The 20884-nt window shown below is 40.3% G+C and overlaps 1 protein-coding gene across 1 annotated transcript; it reads right to left on the bottom strand.

Annotated features, from left to right (window-relative positions):
- Nucleotides 1-1581: 1581 nt before the first annotated feature.
- Nucleotides 1582-16211, bottom strand: LOC125245831 (gastrula zinc finger protein XlCGF57.1-like). Its single transcript, XM_048156613.1, has 3 exons — nt 15036-16211; nt 14544-14667; nt 1582-2888 (listed from the first exon to the last, which is right to left on the bottom strand). The coding sequence occupies exons 2-3, from the start codon at nt 14629-14631 to the stop codon at nt 1711-1713; spliced, it is 1266 nt and encodes a 421-aa protein (XP_048012570.1). The 5' UTR covers nt 14632-14667; nt 15036-16211; the 3' UTR covers nt 1582-1710.
- Between the last annotated feature and the right edge of the window lie 4673 nt (nt 16212-20884).

The raw sequence follows: 20884 nt of genomic DNA on the forward strand, positions 1-20884 counted from the left end.
ATGACAACGATAGGCAATAAGACAGAAGCAACAGAAGTGAAAAAATAGTGCAAAAAAAGTAACCTATTAGTGTTATTAATGACATGCATATATTGTATATAATTGTTCACATCTCAAAAAAATATGCTCTGGTGTTACATGACCCTTTAAGGTACAACATATAACTGAAACTGCCCTATTAAGAGTTTTTAATGATATTTTAATTGCTACAGATTCAGGTAACTGTCATTTTAGCTCTGTCTCCTGCCTTTGATACAATTGATCTCTAATCTAATCTCTGGATTAATATCTTGTGTGGGCTTGGGGGGAACAGTTTAAAAATAGTTTGTCTTTTTTTATCCAACAAAAAATTCTTAGTTAAATAAGAAACGTCACTTCTTCTACAGAAAACTTGGCCTATGGAATGCCACAGGGTTCTCTCATCACCAGCTCTTTTCTCACTTTATATGCTTCCCCTGGGTTCTATTTTTAGGAAACATGGGGTTTCGTTTCATTGCTACGCTGACTACCTGCAAATTTACCTACCCGTGGCTTGGAACAATCAAAGTGCTTTAAATTCCCTATTTGCTTATTTGGATGAGGTTAAATGGTGGCTTTCTAAAAACATCCTTTTTTTGAATGCAGATTTTTTTATTTTTTTTTTTAGGAAATGATGGTGGGGAAAGGGTTACTGTTTCACCCCTTACAGGCCTGAAACTCACCACAAGGAGTGATCCTTACAACTTGGTTTATTTCTTAAGCACATTTAAAAGGATAGTTCACCGAAAAATGAAAATTATCCTAGGTGTATATGACTATCTTCTTTCAGACAAACACAATCGGAGATATATTTAAAAATATGCTTGCTCTTCCGAGGTTTATAATGGTTCTGAATAGGGGGCCACATTTTGAAACAAACAAAAAAAGCATCCATCCATTAAAAAAAAAGCAATCCATACAGCTCCAGTGGGTTAATAAAGGCAAACAATGTGTTTTTGTAAGAAAAATATCCATATTTAAAACTTTATAAATTCAAATATCTAGCTTCCACTGCACGACTATACATACGCAGCCTCTGCAAGTTGAAAGTGAGAAACCCGTAACTTGTTGTATGACTAGTGTAAGCTTAGACGCCTTTCGTGGATCAAACAAATAGGGCTGGGCAACTCAAGCTCCTCTTCGGTTATATCAAAATCCTCTGACATTTCTCTTTAAAATATCTTGTTTAACACTTTTAATTCATGACCGGTGTTTTGTTTTGCTCTCTCCTCTGTGCTTCCACGTTCATCATTGCATCGGGTCAGAGGTTTTATATATATATATGAATAAATATACAAATAGGATCTCACATAGACATGATTTTTGCCACTTGTTTGCCACCTGATGTCAACTGTTGGAGCTTGGGTTCCTTGCCACTGTCGCCTTTGGCTTGCTTAGTTGGGGACACTTGACATTTGATAATAAACAGTGCTTTGATCTGCCTGTATTGACACTATTCTTTAAGAGCTGCTGTGCAGCCAAAATTATGTACCAGTTATCAATGTAAAGCTGCTTTGACACAATCTACATTGTAAAAAGCGCAATATAAATAAAGGAGACTTGACTTGACATGATTTTTCAGGTGTTTTATTACACTGATCACAATTAAACTACCTTCATCCAGAGTGAATGTGCAGATCATTTTAGAAATTGCTCCTTTTTCTAAATATTTTGTCACAGTGATGAACACTGCTATGTCTTTCCAGAATGATTTTGCATATGACGCTTTAGGTCTTTATGATACATGAAACTTTCTTCACACTGAAGACACGTGTAAGGCTTCTCTCCAGTGTGAATTCTCATGTGAACATCAAGGTTTCCTTTATGTGTGAAACTCTTTCCACAGTGAGGGCAGGCAAACGGCCTCTCTCCAGTGTGAGTTCTCATATGAGTCTGAACTTTTCCTTTTCGTGAGAAGCTCTTCCCACACACTTTGCAGGTATAAGGACTCTCTCCAGTGTGACTTATCAAGTGGCCATCAAGGGATTCTTTATATGTAAAATTCATTCCACATTGGGTGCAGGTGTAAGGCTTCTCTCCAGTGTGAATTCTCATGTGAACCTCAAAGTTTCCTTTATGTGTAAAACTCTTTCCACAGTGAGGGCAGGCATATGGCTTCTCTCCAGTGTGAGTTCTCATGTGAGTCTTAACATTTCCTTTTCGTGAGAAGCTCTTCCCACACAGTTTGCAGGTATAAGGACTCTCTCCAGTGTGACTTATCAAGTGGACATCAAGGGATTCTTTATATGTAAAATTCATTCCACAATGGGTGCAGGTGTAAGGCTTCTCTCCAGTGTGAATTCTCATGTGAGTCTTGAGACTTAGTTTAAGACTGAAACTCTTTCCACATTCAGAGCACATGAAACGCTTCTCTCCATTGTGAATTCTCATGTGACATGTAAGATTTCCTTGCTGTGAGAAGCTCTTCCCACACTGTTTACAGGTGAAATCCTTCTCTCCAGAGTGAAGCATCATGTGAGTCTTGAGACTTATTTTATGATAGAAACTCTTTCCACATTGAGAGCAAGTGAAAGGCTTGTCTCCAGTGTGAATTCTCATGTGAGTCTTGAGACTTACTTTATGATTGAAACTCTTTCCACATTGAGAGCACGTGAAAGGCTTGTCTCTGGTGTGAATTTTCATGTGAGTCTTTAGGTATTTATTGAATTGGAAACTCTTTCCACACTGATGACATAAAAAACTGCCCCCTTTAAGGTGAATGCCCATGTGGCGATTAAGGTTTTCTGTCTTTTGAGCTCGTTTTTGTGCTGAAATATTTTCAGTCTGTGAACAATAAAAAGATTTTTCTCCAGTTATGAAATCATCCATTTTATTCAGTTTGTGACTCTCCTCTTTCAGCAGCATCAGGTCTAAGGTGAAAAGAGACAAATACAAGTTAACACCAATTTTAACTTGGTTGAGAATGACTGATTTATGTGAAAAATACACTGTGGCATGACTTTCCACCAAGTTATTGATGCAACCGTTCAATAGGGACCTTAAAGACATTGTTTGACTTTCTGTTACAATATTATGGAGGACCAGGAGTGCCATTTAAAAATAAAACGAAGAATCAATTAATTAATTTAATAATTCAAACATAAAAATGTATATAAATGAATCACTTTTTATATGGGCAAATTAATAGACATATTTAAAGTTGTTTATTTAATTCCTGTTTTTAAATGTAGTTTAACCCTTTAAAACCGGATGTGTCATCGGCGACACATCCAACCAAGCTGTATTCATGTTACCGTAACTCTTGAACCGTTTGCACTATCAAAATAATTCAAAGTGCTCCTGACAGTAGACAATATGCGCTGTACGCCAATATACGGTATTATTATGGTAATTGTATGCTTTCCATCAGCAAATGACAGCGGTTTTCAGGGAGAGCAGGAAGGAAGAATTTGAACAGAGAAATACGGAGCGCGGTTTACAGAGTTTTCAATTACAAAACATTATTAAAAACGGACAAAAACATGTTGGAATCAGGGTATACAAGAGAGGAGGTGACTGAGTTTATTTTTGATGACACTTGGGAGGAGGCTGAGCGGGACTCTTCAGACCCGGAGTCTGCATATTCAGATGTTGAAGAGGCGTATGCTGCTAGTGTTGATCCAGATGTGCACTGATAAGTGAAACTTGTCCTTTTTTTCTTATTTAAGCTGTGAGAAATGTCAGTAAAATACACATGTATTCACTGTTTCAATTCAAAACACCGTTTCATGCATTTCATGTGTGTGCATGTACAGGTCCTTCTCAAAAAATTAGCATATTGTGATAAAGTTCATTATTTTCCATAATGTAATGATAAAAATTAAACTTTCATATATTTTAGATTCATTGCACACCAACTGAAATATTTCAGGTCTTTTATTGTTTTAATACTGATGATTTTGGCATACAGCTCATGAAAACCCAAAATTCCTATCTCAAAAAATTAGCATATCATGAAAAGGTTCTCTAAACGAGCTATTAACCTAATCATCTGAATCAACTAATTAACTCTAAACACCTGCAAAAGATTCCTGAGGCTTTTAAAAACTCCCAGCCTGGTTCATCACTCAAAACCGCAATCATGGGTAAGACTGCCGACCAGAAGGCCATCATTGACACCCTCAAGCGAGAGGGTAAGACACAGAAAGAAATTTCTGAATGAATAGGCTGTTCCCAGAGTGCTGTATCAAGGCACCTCAGTGGGAAGTCTGTGGGAAGGAAAAAGTGTGGCAAAAAACGCTGCAGAACAAGAAGAGTTGACCGGACCCTGAGGAAGATTGTGGAGAAGGACCGATTCCAGACCTTGGGGGACCTGCGGAAGCAGTGGACTGAGTCTGGAGTAGAAACATCCAGAGCCACCGTGCACAGGCGTGTGCAGGAAATGGGCTACAGGTGCCGCATTCCCCAGGTCAAGCCACTTTTGAACCAGAAACAGCGGCAGAAGCGCCTGACCTGGGCTACAGAGAAGCAGCACTGGACTGTTGCTCAGTTTTGCATGTCATTCGGAAATCAAGGTGCCAGAGTCTGGAGGAAGACTGGGGAGAAGGAAATGCCAAAATGCCTGAAGTCCAGTGTCAAGTACCCACAGTCAGTGATAGTCTGGGGTGCCATGTCAGCTGCTGGTGTTGGTCCACTGTGTTTTATCAAGGGCAGGGTCAATGCAGCTAGCTATCAGGAGATTTTGGAGCACTTCATGCTTCCATCTGCTGAAAAGCTTTATGGAGATGAAGATTTCGTTTTTCAGCACGACCTGGCACCTGCTCACAGTGCCAAAACCACTGGTAAATGGTTTACTGACCATGGTATTACTGTGCTCAATTGGCCTGCCAACTCTCCTGACCTGAACCCCATAGAGAATCTGTGGGATATTGTGAAGAGAAAGTTGAGAGACGCAAGACCCAACACTCTGGATGAGCTTAAGGCCGCTATCGAAGCATCCTGGGCCTCCATAACACCTCAGCAGTGCCACAGGCTGATTGTCTCCATGCCACGCCGCATTGAAGCAGTCATTTCTGCAAAAGGATTCCCGACCAAGTATTGAGTGCATAACTGAACATAATTATTTGAAGGTTGACTTTTTTTGTATTAAAAACACTTTTCTTTTATTGGTCGGATGAAATATGCTAATTTTTTGAGATAGGAATTTTGGGTTTTCATGAGCTGTATGCCAAAATCATCAGTATTACAACAATAAAAGACCTGAAATATTTCAGTTGGTGTGCAATGAATCTAAAATATATGAAAGTTTAATTTTTATCATTAAATTATGGAAAATAATGAACTTTATCACAATATGCTAATTTTTTGAGAAGGACCTGTATGTGTGCATCCATGTGTTGCATGCATGTGCTTTCGTGTGTTTGCGTTCATGTGTGTTCCTGCATGTCTGTATGCAGTTGTAGCCGTGGACGCAGTCGTAGCCGTGGACGTAGTGATGGCTATGAGGAATCGCGTAGCCTTTCACCAGTAACACAAGGGGAAAGATGGAAGATGGAGGCAGAACCTGATATACTGCCCAATGTTCCAAGGTTTACTCCCAAGAGAATGCCTGGAGTGCAGCCTCAACTCATATTTGGAAAAATGTCTCCGCTTGATATTTTCAGTCAGTATTTTGATGACAAAGTCATAAAGATCTTGTGTGAAAACACAAACAAGAATGCTGTGAGAAATCTGCAGAGGGGTAGGAAATTCACATGGACTGAAATATGCCCTGAAGAAATGAAAAAGTACATTGGTCTGCTTCTCCACATGGGTGTGATGGATCTGCCAAAAGTGACTTCTGGAGGAAGAGGACTTTGTTTCATGTTCCCTTCCCACTACTGTGATGTCCAGAGATCGTTTCCTAACAATTTCCTGCATATCAGTGATCCAATGGAAGATGCAGAGAATGACAAGAAACAGGGCACAGAGGCGTATGACTGTCTCCACAGACTGCAACCACTCTTGGACGTTATGAGGAACAGGTGCATGTCTGTTTACCACCCTAAACAGCACATTTATGTTGATGAACGAATGGTTGCCACTAAAGCCAGGGTATCCTTCAAGCAATAAATGAAGGCCAAGCCCACTAAGTGGGGCATAAAACTTTTCGTGATGGCTGATGTCAACGGCTACACCATTGACTTCAAAATCTACACCGGGAGGTCAAAATTTTCATCTGGGAAAGGCCTGTCTTTTGATGTTGTCACATCACTGGTGAACCAAGACTACCTGGCGTCAGGTTACGTGGTTTATTGTGACAATTTTTATACAAGCCCTCTCCTCTTTCGTCACCTGCGGCAGCTGGGATTTGGTGCTTGTGGGACTTACCAAGAAGGAAGAGCTGGTGTTCCTTCAACCAAACAAAATGCCCTGAACAAAAGGTCACCAAGAGGCTCCATTCGCTGGATCAGAGATGATGACCTTCTGTTTGTGAAGTGGATGAACACAAGGGAGATCTCCATGTGTACAACTGTCCACACAGTGTACAGTGGGGAGACTGTGCTGAGGTGGCAGACAACAGAGGATGGATAAAAACAGAGGGTCCCCGTTCCCAGGCCAACTGCAGTTCGGCAGTACAATAAGTACACGGGGGGAGTTCAGGACACCTCTGACCAGATGCTGGGAACATGACCATTTTCCAGCACTTCCTGGACATTGCAGTGACCAACAGATTCATTTTACACAAGGAGTTGTGTGCCATCCATCAGAACAAGCCCATGAGACAGCAAAACTTTCAGGAGCTGCTGGCTGCTCAGCTCACAGGCATTCAGGACCCATCGAAGAAGGCCAGCATGGGTCCGTGTCGTTGTGTACAATGTAAAAAGAGCACCCCATGGAAGTGCCAGGAGTGTGATGTGGGCCTATGCTTGCAATTAGATAGGAACTGCTTCAGAGAGCACCACATTTGAGTGACTGGATTGAATTATCAAAAAACAATTGATAGGGGTAGGTTCAGGGTTAGTAGCTAGTTATTACGCAGTTATTATAATTACTATAATAAGTACATAGTATGTACATGCGGAACAGGACTGTAAAATAAAGTGCTACCCATTTTTTTCTATTTAAATTCTATTTTCAAACTCAACACACACATTAATGTTCAATAACAGTAATTTATTGAAAGCCAGTTGTTTTCTGAAAAAAAAAAAAAACACTTTCCACATAAAGATTGCACATTGTATTATCATTTTATAGTAAAAAAAAAAACAAAATATGTGAAAACGACCTATTTTAGCTTCAGGTTCTAAAGGGTTAATAAAACAATCAATTTAAAAAAATCTTTTTTGAATGTATAAATAAATAGACAAATTTGAAACGGGTTATTTAATAATTTTTTTAAAATGTAGATCAATAAAACAATAAAAGGTACATTAGTAAATCATTTTAAATGCGCATTTAAATCGCCTTTTTTAAAAAGAATTTGGCAAATGCTTTTTTCTCTCTATTTACCAATTGTTTTTCTTTGCAAGGCAAGGCAAGGCAATTTTATTTGTATAGCACATTTCATACACAATGGTAATTCAAAGTGCTTTACATAAAGAAGAAGAATAAAAATAGAACATAAGGAATAGAAATAACAGTAAAAACAGAATTTTGCTATCTGGGTGAATGAGCTAGGAAGTCTTAGGGATTTTTTGTTGTTGTTGTCGTCCATCAGAGTGGATCTAAACGGATCTATCCATCAGAGCAGATCTGAATGGATCTTCCTCACACAACAGGACTGATACCTGTTAAGGCACTTCAAACTGATAAACAAAGTTTCAATCTCCCCTTTTGCCAAGACACCTCAAACTGCACCACACAGCCCTAATCCCCCTTCCAGAGATATCTTATCTATGCAACGCAGTTCAAATTTCCCCTTTGGAAATTTCCCCCTTTGGAAAGTGTCCTGACTGTAATCCAGAGATATCTTAACCATGCACTACAGCTCAGATTTCCCCATGGTTTGTCCCTTTATCCAAATTTACCAAATTTTAACCTAATCACAAATGCTTTCTTCCTAATTCTCCTAGCTCTTTCAACCAGACAGCAATATTTAAAATGCATTAAAAGTCAGAATAACAAGATGATATATAAAATATATAAAATACATTAAAAATGAAATAAAAACAGGAAAAGGAATAAAAAGAATAAAAAGATAATATGTATAAAATAAAATGCAAACAGTTCGGACATAGCACAGTGCTCAATCAGCAAATGCATAGGTAAAAAGATGTGTTTTGAGTCTTGATTTGAATGTGGCTACTGTTGGAGCACACCTGATCTCTTCTGGAAGCTGGTTCCAGCTGCGGCTGGCATAACAGCTAAAAGCAGACTCTCCTTGCTTTGAGTGAACCCTTGGTATTTCTAAATGACTTGATCCTGATGATCTGAGTGATCTGGTTTATATTCTATGAGCATATCTGCAATGTATTGAGGTCCTAGGCCATTGAGTGATTTATAAACAAGTAACAGTACTTTAAAATCAATTCTAAATGCAACTGAAAGCCAGTGCAAGGACCTGAGGACTGGTCTGATGTGTTCATGTTTTCTGGTTCTGCTCAGAATCCTGGCAGCAGCGTTCTGTACGAGCTGCAGCTGTCTTATGGTCTTTTTGGGAAGGCCAGTGAGGAGTCCATTACAATAATCCACCCTGCTGGTGATGAAAGCATAAACAAGTTTCTCTAAGTCTTGACTGGAGACAAAGCATCTAATTCTTGCAATATTTTTGAGATGATAATATGCTGATTTAGTTACTGTCTTTACATGGCTACTGAAACTCAGGTCTGACTCCAAAATTACACCAAGATTCCTGACTTGATTTTTAATTGTTTGACCCCTAGAGTGAAGGTACGTGTTCACTTTGAGAACTTCATCTTTTTTTCCAAACACAATGACTTCAGTTTTGTCTTTGTTTAACTGAAGGAAGTTTAGGCACATCCAATTTTTAATTTCATCAATGCACTGGCACAGGGAGTCAATGGGGCTGTAGTCATTAGGTGATAGGGCTAGGTAAATCTGGGTGTCATCTGCATAGCTGTGATATGCAATTTGGTTCTTTCTCATTATTTGGCTCAGTGGCAGCATATATAGGTTGAACAGGAGGGGTGCGAGTATTGAACCTTGAGGGACTCCGCATGTCATGGATGTCCACTCAGACTTATGGTCACCGATACTCACATAATAACCTCTCCCTTCTAAGTATGACCTGAACCATTTAAGGACCATCCCAGAAAGCCCAACCCAGTTTTCCAGCCTGTCAAGAAGTATGTTGTGATCGACAGTGTCAAATGCAGCACTGACATTGAGAAGAACCAGCACTGATAATTTACCTGTATCTGTGTTTAGGCGAATATCATTTATTATCTTTATGAGCACTGTCTCTGTGCTGTGATCCGGTCCGAAAGCAGATTGAAAGTTGTCAAAATATCCATTCAAGCTTAAGAACTTGTTCAGCTGATTGAAAACAACTTTTTCAATGATCTTGCCTATGAAAGGTAGATTTGAGATTGGTCTGTAGTTGCTCAATATGGTGTTATCCAGATTGCTCTTTTTCAGGAGGGGCTTAACAACTGCAGTTTTCAGGGATTTTGGAGAAGTCCCAGAGAGAAGTGAGGCGTTTACCACTTTTAGGAGATCTGCTTCTAAACAGTTAAACACGCTTTTGAAAAAAGATGTGGGAAGTGTGTCAAGGGCGCAGGTTGATGTTTTAAGGTGCTGTACTGTTTCTTCCAAAATTTTACCATCAATTGCTTCGAAAACAGACATAATAGCTACTTTCTGAGGTTGTGATCTGATCTGTTTTACCCCAGTGCAGCTCAAGGATGTGCTGATCGCCTTTCTGATATTATTAATTTTCTCTGAGAAGAAGGAAGCAAACTCACAGCATTTGCTGTCTGAGAGCATTTCACTGGGAATCTGACTCGGGGGGTTTGTTAGTCTCTCTACAGTAGCAAAAAGAGTGCGGGTGTTGTTTAAGTTTCTGTTTATAATATTTGAGAAGAAGGTCTATCTAGCTTTGCCTAGTTCCACATTGAAAGCATGAAGAATATCTTTATAGATGTTATAATGGATTTCGAGTTTTGTCTCTCGCCACATGCGCTCAGCTTTTCTGCATTGTCTTTTCATATTTTGCACTGCTGTTGAGTTTCTCCACGGTGCTTTTTGATTGCCACTTTTCTTCCTGACTTTCACAGGAGCAATGTTATCAATAACGTTCTGTACTTTTGAGTTAAAAGTTTTGGTTTGCCAAATGCTTTTCTTTATCCATTTGTCAATCGAGTGGTACAATACACACGTTGAGGCCCCGGTATACTTCAAAGTTCTTTTTTCATTCTTCACTTAGGGGTAAAATGAAGTTCGAAATGCGTGACCAGCGATATAGAGGGTATGCATCAATGTCATTTTCCCACTGGAACGTGCTCCCTCAGCTGAACTGAGTGGCAAAAGAACCTGCTGCGTGACTGGATTTAACAGGGGAAACTGCGAAAACTCAAATAAAACAAACGAAATACACTAAAGGCTGGACTCGAAAAGTGTTTCTTACAACTTGTCAAATAAACCTAATCCATGGATATTGATATGTAGCCAGGAGTCGTGTTTCCTGAAATTTATATGTGCCTGATTTGACACTGGGGAAATACATAAAGCAAATCTGCCTGTGAATATTTTATATAACTACAGCATAGGTAGGTTTAAATCGGAGTAATCACTTATATCAATGTTATATATATCGTCATATTGTCCAGCCCTAAAACATACAGGGCCCTATAATACACCCGGCGCAATGCAACGCAAGGCGCAGCGCAAGTGTGTTTGCTAGTTTGCGTCCGGCGCCATTCGCGTTTTCCCGTTCAGCGCCACGTCCTTAAATTAGTAAATACATTTGTGCCAGTTAGTGCGCCCATGGGCGTGCTGGTCTAAAAAAGAGGTGTGTTCAGGCGCATTGCTATTTTAAGGAGCTGAAAATAGACTGCGCCATAGACCAACTCAAACCTGGTCTAAAGTCTAAAGTCAATGGCGCAATATTTTTTTGTTAGAGCGCGTTGGTAGAAACTGCGCCTCTGGGCGCATCCACAGTGCGCGTTGACTTTGCTTATTACACACAGGGATGCGCATCACACAAACATGCCAAATATTAAAAACAATAGGATTACAGTGTAAAAGAATATTATTGTGTAGAATACATAAATATAAAAATGTAATGATGAATAGTCATTGCGTGTATTAGAATTAGGCTACCTATTTTCAATTCAGACTATTACTACTTATAATGATGAACGAAATTGGCTAATTAATTGAACAATCGTGCCAATACACACACATATATATTAACTGACTCATCGCGTGTACGCCATGTAAATAGCAATCTGCCATGGCGCGAGCGCATCTCGCTCTTAAAGGGAATGGGAGATGACACTCTGATTGGTTTATTGAACGTTACGCCTATTACTCATTAAGAGAATAGGGACAACCCATTTCAAAAATGCGTCCCGGCGCACGGACCGTTTTTCCGTCGTTAAAATACCAAAAGTGGATTTGGACACGCCCTGAGTGCACCAGCGCCTTGCGCTTTACACTTTGCGTTTAGATCGTTAAAATAGGGCCCATATAGTTTTATAGTATAATTTTTGTCAGTGTTTATTCAAAAACACAATTATGCAGAATATAAGATGGAAAATATATAATTGATGACTCCTGGTCCTCCATACAATATAACAACAGTATATCTTAACTAAAATGAATGACAAGTTATGTGGTTTAATACAAAACAAACATTTATTTAAATACCACTGACAAACCAGTAAGACATAAAATGATGTGTCAAACCCTGAGAACTACAACAACAATTTTAAACAAAAAAATAATAAAGCTGCAGGCCCTCGCACCCGGGCTCATCGTCTCCCATTGGCCTTAGGAAAACAGTGAATAGTGGCTCACATGCATATAAGGGGGGTAAATACAAGGGAAATATGAGTTACAACAACTTTGTTTTGTGGCGTTAATCGCATACTTCAGCACTGAGCCAAGTGTTGCATGATTTAACGTGTTTCTAGCATGTTTGGTATACATATAAAATCTCAGAGGTCACGTTAATCGAAAATTTTCCGTCATTGATGGAATTTTTTTTAGAAGTGACAGAAAAACTCTGCAGCCCGTCCGTCATTCTGACAGATTATGTAGTTTGTAACTGTAATTCCCACCCCTGTCCAGTAGATGGTGAGTGCGCTCCAGTGTGGCAGCAGAGCGCGAGTTCAGTCTCCAGAACAAAATGAAAACGATGCGTTTGTTTACACACAGACGAGCACCCTAGTTTAAGTCAATTGTATAATAATAAAGTTACTTAAAGTTTATGGTCAACGAATGGCTTTTCTGAGGTACGTTATAACGTTACGTGACATTGTTTGCAACACTGATTGAACTGACGTGATACAGATTTCGGTAAGCTACTGTATCTTTCAACATATTTTTTGATTTTCATTCACTTCTGTGTAGTAAAGAGGAAATGATGATCGCATTCACTCACAATCTGTTATAAGTGTTCAAGATGAAAACTGAGAAGTGACGCAGTCTTTAACTTTCTTTTCATAATATAAATAAATGCATATCTATTCCTATTTGCTTATCCTGTAAGTTTGTGAATAAAAATGAAAATGTGGATGAAATTAGAAGCTATTAAATGTCTTATTAAAATATAAAAATTCAAATGAAGGGTAATTATTGATTATGATGGATTTTTTTACGACCCTGTCCATCAAAATGACAGTGAAACGCAAGTCTAACGCAACCTCTGATATATATATATATACACAACCAAACCCCGCCCCCCCTTCGGACCCCACCACCACAACACCGGCGGTTGTTGGTGATTTACCACCGCGGTAGTAAAAATTTGCTACCGTCACAGTCCTAGCGAGAAACAATGAGGTTCATGCTCGTGTGTTACGCAGGACGTTTGAGCTTATGCAAAAACCAATGAGGCTTGTTCTCGCACATCAAGCAGGCTCTACCGAACTGTTTTTGTTTATTTTCTGATAATTTTTATTTATGCAAAATAAATGTTTTTGATAGTGTTGCATAATTAAGTTAATTAAATACTTGTTTTGCATTGTTTTGTTTATGCAACTTCAACTAATTTAATGTGTGACTTCATGTCATCAATGCCGGAACACACCAAGCCAACGCCGATGAACTAGTAGCGAAGAAAACGGACTGTGGGGTTGGCTCACGTCGGCAGCGTCTGTGTCCAAAGTTGCCCTGACACACCAAACCAACACTAGACATCCGATGGCCAAGTAGCACATCAGTTCTGCGCCTGCGTGAGATGAAATGCCTTTCCGAACCAGCAGGTGGCAGTATCTGAACAGCCAATCAGAATGATAAAATGGCCCGACGCCGATTCAGCCGAAAAAAAAGGCTGTTTCTCAATATGCGTTCTTCAGCGATCTTGCGTCCTTGTGTTCTTGCTCTACGTCATCATCAACCGTCGAAGTTCGTTCCAATACTCAAGAACGGAGGACGCATGAAAGTACCCGGATGTGTTCTTGATATCGAGGATGCATCGAATGCAAACTTGTGGGAATGGAACCGTTAAAAATCCCAGAAGACGCTGCAGCGGTTGATGTACGGAAGCCTGTAAGCTTTAAAGTTCTCGTGAGTTTCCAGCTACAAGCTCGCAAATACGTGACGGCTCGTGACAGTAAACCGTTTGTTTTGCTTAATTTTAATAAAATGATAACCTGAAGAAAGCCTGCAGTATTTTTATTGGCATATAAAAAATAATCTTAACATTGACAAAGCATAACAGCCAAAGGCTACTCATTTTCATAAAATACACGCAGTGAAATAAAAAGATATAAATTTATATGAAAACAATGTCTATAATAATATAAAAGATTTTTTAATAGGTTATGACAATTGTTTGTGATGTTATGTTGTATTTATTGTGCATTAGCCACTTATAATATGCTGGGACGGTCAGTTGAGCAACAAGATCGCAGCACATCCTATGAGCACATCTCAATTCTCAAACGATGCGTTCTCTGTCCTCGCGTACTTCCGAGATCGTTCTTTCAAGGTCGCCTGGCAAGACCGGACTCCACAAGAACGCAAGTCCGTTCTCTGCGTTCTTGGAATTGAGAAACAGCCAAAGCCAATGCGGACCAACTTCAGCTGACGGTGTGGAACACACTGAGAAAACTTAGTCGGCCAACGAACAAAAAATGCGTGGTGTGTTCCTGCCTTTATACGCATGTTCAATGTGGAAGTGGGATCTTCTCATGTTCGTTTGAAGGCTGCTCTCGGACTTATCGTAAATACGAGTTGCCTAGGTAAAAATTTTACATGAATGCCCTCCCATTATGAATGCGATGAGCTCATAATCACAACTTCAAAAGTGGAATTAACAAATTTCCAAGAGCATGTAAGACAACATTAATATTTGTCTGGTCATGTGATCTCAACGATAGGACACTCATATGACATTCTTCAAAAATATCACTAATTTCTGTACAGATGGACATTTTAATAAGGATCAAATGACTGAGTTTGAGAAAGAAACCAACCTGTTTGTTCCTCAGTATCTTCTTGTTTCACAGTGAATACTTCTTCAATCTTCATGTCTTCACTCTCCTCTTTAATAAACTCCATCATAGTGTGTCACATAGACCGTCACCAGGATCTTCACCACTGTCATTATTAAGAAAAGAATAATAAATGGAAAGAAAAATAAATTCAAACTAAATCTCTGGGTGCATCTCAATCAGTGTGATTACCTCCCACACCACAGTAATGCAAAGTAACAAAAGAACACAATTACTTTATGTTTTATGACTTTAAAGTTGGTATTTAACGAGGTATTCCATTTTCAAGAATTTTGAACTTTTTGTTACTCCTGTGGATGGGCTTTACTCACAGAAATAACGTGTAATAATGTTAGATAAAGCAATACAATTGTATATACAGATTAATTCATTTTAGATCACCTCTAATAATTATAAAAACAACTGAACGATTTTTAATCGAATCAAACACGTTAAATGTTTAAAAAAACAAACCTTTCTTCAGCCGAATCATTCACAACAGATGTAGGGTCCCGGTGGATACTTATGATGTCATATCTTCAGACCAAAATAAAAGTCCCATTCACAAGTTGCTGTCTAAAATTACAAAGTGCAGAGAAACTTACATACAGAAGCACACACATAGTAGTAGTAAAAATTAAATAAGGTATTCATATTTGAATCCTTGGAGAAATGCATATTTATGTTGTCTAATGATGTGCTGAAAGATTTTGTAGCACATCTTATATGTGAGATTCTTATATGTGAAGTCACAAAACAGTCATGTTTGGGTACATTTATACCAGGGGTTGGTAATTCATTTTTCAGTAATAAGACATTTATAAATTTGTTTGGACGCATTCTTCTAAAGTGTCATAGCAAAAACTATAATCATTCCACAAACAAGGTTTGTCAATAAAATCAAACCTTAATTTAATGGCTATAGACAAATATGAAATGATATATAGGTAATATTTTATATAATTTATGTATGATTTATATTATTAATATACCCCTAATCTATTACACATGAGCAATTCTATTTTTACTCTTATTAAAGTTCCCTATTATGTTGAAAGATGGGTCAGTATCCAGTAAACTTGGACCAGCTTTCTCCTTAGAATCACCACCTGTAAATATGATTAATTGTTGATGTATACATTTTCTACCGGGTGTTCAAAATATGAAGTTTTGTGTTTTACGTTATGTAGGTCTTTGGCTAACCCTAACTCATGTTATTATGTAACATTATAATCTAAAACTTTAATGTTACATTCATTCAGTGCTCGGCTGACGTATGCACAGTTATGATACAGTTAATGATACAGTTCCTGCATCCACATATCCAGAAGTTTCTAAGAGAAAGCAACATCTTACAGTTCTACAATGTGTGGTGCTCTGAAAAAGGTGAATTTTCAGCTTTGTGTATTTCATAACATATAGTGTGGTAATGACATACTCTATGCATTTTTGGTTGTAATAGGTTTATGACAATGTCTGTAATATTCATATACTGCATAAATTGTTACAGGTTTAAAAAATGAGATATTTCAGAGGGCTCAATCTCTGTAGCAGTCCAACGCTCCAGTAACATCACTCTCCGCCTTCTTCGGCCACTTTAACCATTTGAGCGGTACGGTCCCACATATGGGATTTTGAACGTTCAGAAACGTCACATAACTCCCAGATGCAAACTGTGCTTTCGAGCTTTGGCTGCGAGACGGACGCGCGCAGCTCTTGTCATATATCACAGCTATGCAGTGTTTTCAGCCACATAACATTTCTTTTAAGGTTTCAGACATTTAAATACATATAAGCACCATTAAAACAATACATTTAGAGTTTATAAAATACACATTGATGTCAGACATCAGTGGAAGCAGCAATGACAATGCATTAAAATATAATTTCCAGACATTTATTCATATCAGACACACATAATGGGCCTAAGTTTACTCTATTATTCTTCCAGTTCACCAGCCACTTACTTGCATATATTCGGGAGAAACTGATGAATTCACCTGCTGTAAATCCGACTGACAGGACTCTGTGAACTGCAGCGCAAACTAAGATGGTGGCGGCCATCTCGCATTATAGATCAAGATAAAAATCATTTATAAAGGTTTTAAAACGACAAAATACACTCACTTACACAGATTTGAGAATCCGAATACCATATATTCGGAGCTTTCAGTGCATGATCAGTTATTCAGTCTACGGCAAGTAAGTAATTCAGTCAATGTCTACGCTCTCCAGTTTCGCACCTTGGCGGCCGCTAGTGGCAGGAATGAGATTACATTACTCACCACATTCTGACAAAGTCTTAACACAGATGTACGACAGTTAAAGGGATAGTTCACCCAAAAATGAAAATTTGATGTTTATCTGCTTACCCCCAGGGCATCCAAGATGTAGATGACTTTTTTTCTTCAGTCGAACGCAAATTATGATTTTTAACTGCAACCGCTGCCGTCTGTCAGTCAAATAATAGCAGTGATTGGGAACTTGAACAATAAGAGTCGAAAAAACTTCCATAGACAAGTCCAAATTAAACCCTGCGGCTCGTGACGGCACATTAATGTCCTAAGACACGAAACGATCGGTTTGTGCGAGAAACCGAACAGTATTTATATAATTTTTTACCTCTAATACACCACTATGTCCAACTTCGTTCAGCTTCCGGCTAGTGAGGTCTGATCGCGCTCTGACAGCGGAAGTGATGTCTCGCGCTCATGGAAGTATATGGGCGAGACATCACTTCCGTCTTCAGAACGCGTTTTTTGACCTCACTAACAGGAAGCTGAACGAAGTTGGACATAGTTTCTCGCACAAACCGATCGTTTCGTGTCTTAGGACATTAATGTGTCGTCACGAGCCGCAGGTTTTAATTTTGATTTGTCTAAGCAAGTTTTATTTACTGTTATAGTTGAAGTTCCCATCTACTGCTATTATTTGACTGACAGACGGCAGCGGTTGCAGTTAAAAATCATAATTTGCGTTCGACTGAAGAAAAAAAGTCACCTACATCTTGGATGCACTGGGGGAAAGCAGATAAACATCAAATTTTCATTTTTGGGTGAACTATCCCTTTAATAGTGATATAGGATGACGCGATTGGACTTGAGAACTTCAGTTTCTCAACATCTCACAGCATGCTCTCTCCCTAAACCCTCTTTGCATACTCCACCCTCCGTACCATCAGTCACCTTTCCAGCACCTGAACCCATGCAGGTGGACTCCTACCACCTGACACATGCGGAGCATCAGAGGAGAATTCCAAACCATCTATGTCTGTACTGTGGGGGAGAGGGTCATGTCATCAACGCCTGCCCAGTACGACCACCACGGCCAACGGTGAGTCAACTTCCACCTCAAATAGCTCCTTTATCAAGAAAAAACGTACATATCTTAAGTCCACAAATTTCTGTTTCAGCGCAAGCCCTCAGTGACTCAGGTTCCGCAGGGAACTTCATCTCCACCCAACTTCTCCAGAAATTAAATGTCCAGAGGAAACACTGCTCCCAGAATTTGAGAATTCACACCATCCAAGGAAAGCCGCTGGGTCATAGTCACATCCGGCACTTCTCTTCCACACTGACGCTCCAAACTGGAGGAGATCACGTTTATGGTGCTGGAAGGATCCACCGTAGATGTCATCCTGGTACGCCCGTCAATGTCACAACACCATCCTCGTATCAACTGGAACACTGGTGAAATACTGCAGTGGAGTGTGTTTGTTTCCATACCTGCCTGTCATCTATCCAGAAACCTTCCATTCCTCGTTCTCAAACCATCTCCACGCAGAAACCAACATCTCTCTTTCTCAATTCATCCACTGTCAACCTCATTCATATATGCTGAAGTGATGAACGGAAGATCGCCTTCGTTACACCACCTGGATGCTATGAATATCGGGTTATGCCATATGGCCTGTCCATCTCACTCTCCATCTTCCAAGGCTAAATGAATTAAGTGTTCTGGGAGTTCCTCCAACGATTCATTGTCGTCTATATCAACGTCATCCTCATACATTCCCGGAACTTGGCTGAACATTGCCTCCACCTGAAGCAGGTCCTTGAGAAGCTCCGCTACCTCAAGTGCGAGTTCCATACCACCTCCGTACACTTCCTGAGTTATGTCATTGACCAACACGGCATCAAGATGGACCAGAGGAAGGTGGAACCTATTCGGAACTGGCCTCAACCAGTTACTGTCAAAGAACTTCAATGCTTCCTGGGATTTTCCAACTTCTATTGAAGGTTTATCCATAACTACAGCCTTCTCAGTTCACCTCTCACCTCTGTGCTCATGGGCCAGCCCAAGTCTCTGTCAACGAAGCTTTCCATCAACTCCATGAAGCATTCCAAACCGCTCCGATCCTGGTTCATCCTAATCCAGATCTTTCGTTCATCGCCAAGGCTGATGCCTTTTCAACCGGGGTCGGAGCGGTCCTCTCACAGCAGCAGGGTGATCCTCCACAACACTGTCCATGTGCCTTCTATTCCAAGAAGCTGTCCCTGGCAGAGCAGAACTACGATACCAGCAATCAAGAGCTCCTAGCCATCAAGCTAGCTCTAGAGATGTGGAGACACTGGCTGGAGGGAGCAAATCACAATTTTTTGGCCATTACTGATCACAGGAATCTCGAATATCTGCGCAATACCAAGAGACTGAACCCAAGGAAAGCTGACTTCCTGAAGGAAAGCTGGTTCCTCTGCCCACTCCACACCATCCACGGTCTCATCTGGGCATTGACTTCATGACCAACCTTCCATCTTCTAACAATCATACCTGCGTGTTCATCATCGTGGGCCACTTCTCAAAGGCATGCAAACTCATCCCTCTCAAAGGATTACCAACTGCTTTTGAAGCTGCTGAAGCGCAGTTTTAAAATGTGGCCTTCCTGAAAACATTGTATTGGACCATGGTCCTCAATTCATCTCTTGTGTATGGCAGGCTTTCTTCAAACTACTGGGAGTGTCAGTAAGCCTCTCCTCCAGTCACCACCCTCAAACAAACGGCCAGACTAAGCGGAAGATCCAGAAGATCAGGAGGTACCTGAAGTCCTACTGCCACCAGAACCAGGACAGCTGGAGCCAGTTAGTTCCGTGAGTAGAGTATGACCAGAACTCCCTACGACAATCCATCACAGGGCTCACCCCATTCCAATGTATCCTTGGATACCATCCTCTGCTGTTCCTCTGGTCAGGTGAGCCCTCAGAGGTTCCAACTGTCAACCACTGGTTCCAGCAGAGCAAGAGAGCATGGGACTCAGCTCATGTGCATCTCCAACAGGCAATGCAGAGACACAAGAGGCAGGCTGACACCCGTAGAACACCGACCCCTAGCTACCAACCAGGCCAGAAGGTGTGGCTCTCAACACGAGGCATCCATCTCCACCTGTCTTGCTGTAAGCTGAGTCCCCGGTACATAGGTTGATTCACAGTGCAGAGGCAGCTCAACAAGGTCACCTGCAGGCTATACCTTCCTTCACACTACCGCAACTCACCATCATTTCATGCGTCACTTCTTAAACCACACTCTGAAACCTTGTTGTCTTCCCCGACAGAATCTGATGGTGATGAGGTACCTCCTCCTGCTGAACTTGGAGATGACGAAGCCATATACCAGGTCCTGGCCTTCCTCGACTCGTGGTGGTGGGGCCCCAGGCTGGAGTACCTCGTTGACTGGAAGGACTACAGTCCTCACACAATACCACACTGAACACCCAGATCGCCCAGCTCCCACGGGTCGAGGAAGGGCCCTTCATCATCACACCCGGCCGACCGTGGAAGAGGTACTGTCACGGAGTCACAACCATCATAGTCCAATTACAAACCATTGTCACTAGATCAGCACACTCCACCTACTTGTTGGGAATTCTAATTCACTGCACCTGCACCTCATCATCAGCACTCACTATAAAGAGACACTTTTCCTGCACTCCCTTGTCTGGTCTCTTCCGTACCAACACTAAAGGCTCTTTACCATCTGTCATCCGTCATCTGCCCTTTGTCTGTTACTGATCCATTCATCTGCAAAAGAGACATTAAGATTACTTCAAGCTAAGTCAACATTCTATGTGCATATTTTTCAATACTCGCCACTTTGACAAAGTGGAAAAGGTCCTGCGCAATAAGTGAGTCCTGAAGGATGCGGAAAAGCTCAGTCACCATTACCAGACATCTCTTCTGGAGGTCTTCCACAGCGTGATCCTGCTTTTTGCTCCCAAGAGTGTGGTTTTAACTTTTATTGGATTGTTGTGCAGGTAATTTACTTACATTCTGCAATATTTCTAAAGGGGACCTATAATGCCCATTTTACAAGATGTAATACAAGTCTCT

The sequence above is a fragment of the Megalobrama amblycephala genome, linkage group LG14 (genome assembly GCF_018812025.1).
Source record: "Megalobrama amblycephala isolate DHTTF-2021 linkage group LG14, ASM1881202v1, whole genome shotgun sequence".
NCBI classification, from domain to species: domain Eukaryota; kingdom Metazoa; phylum Chordata; class Actinopteri; order Cypriniformes; family Xenocyprididae; genus Megalobrama; species Megalobrama amblycephala.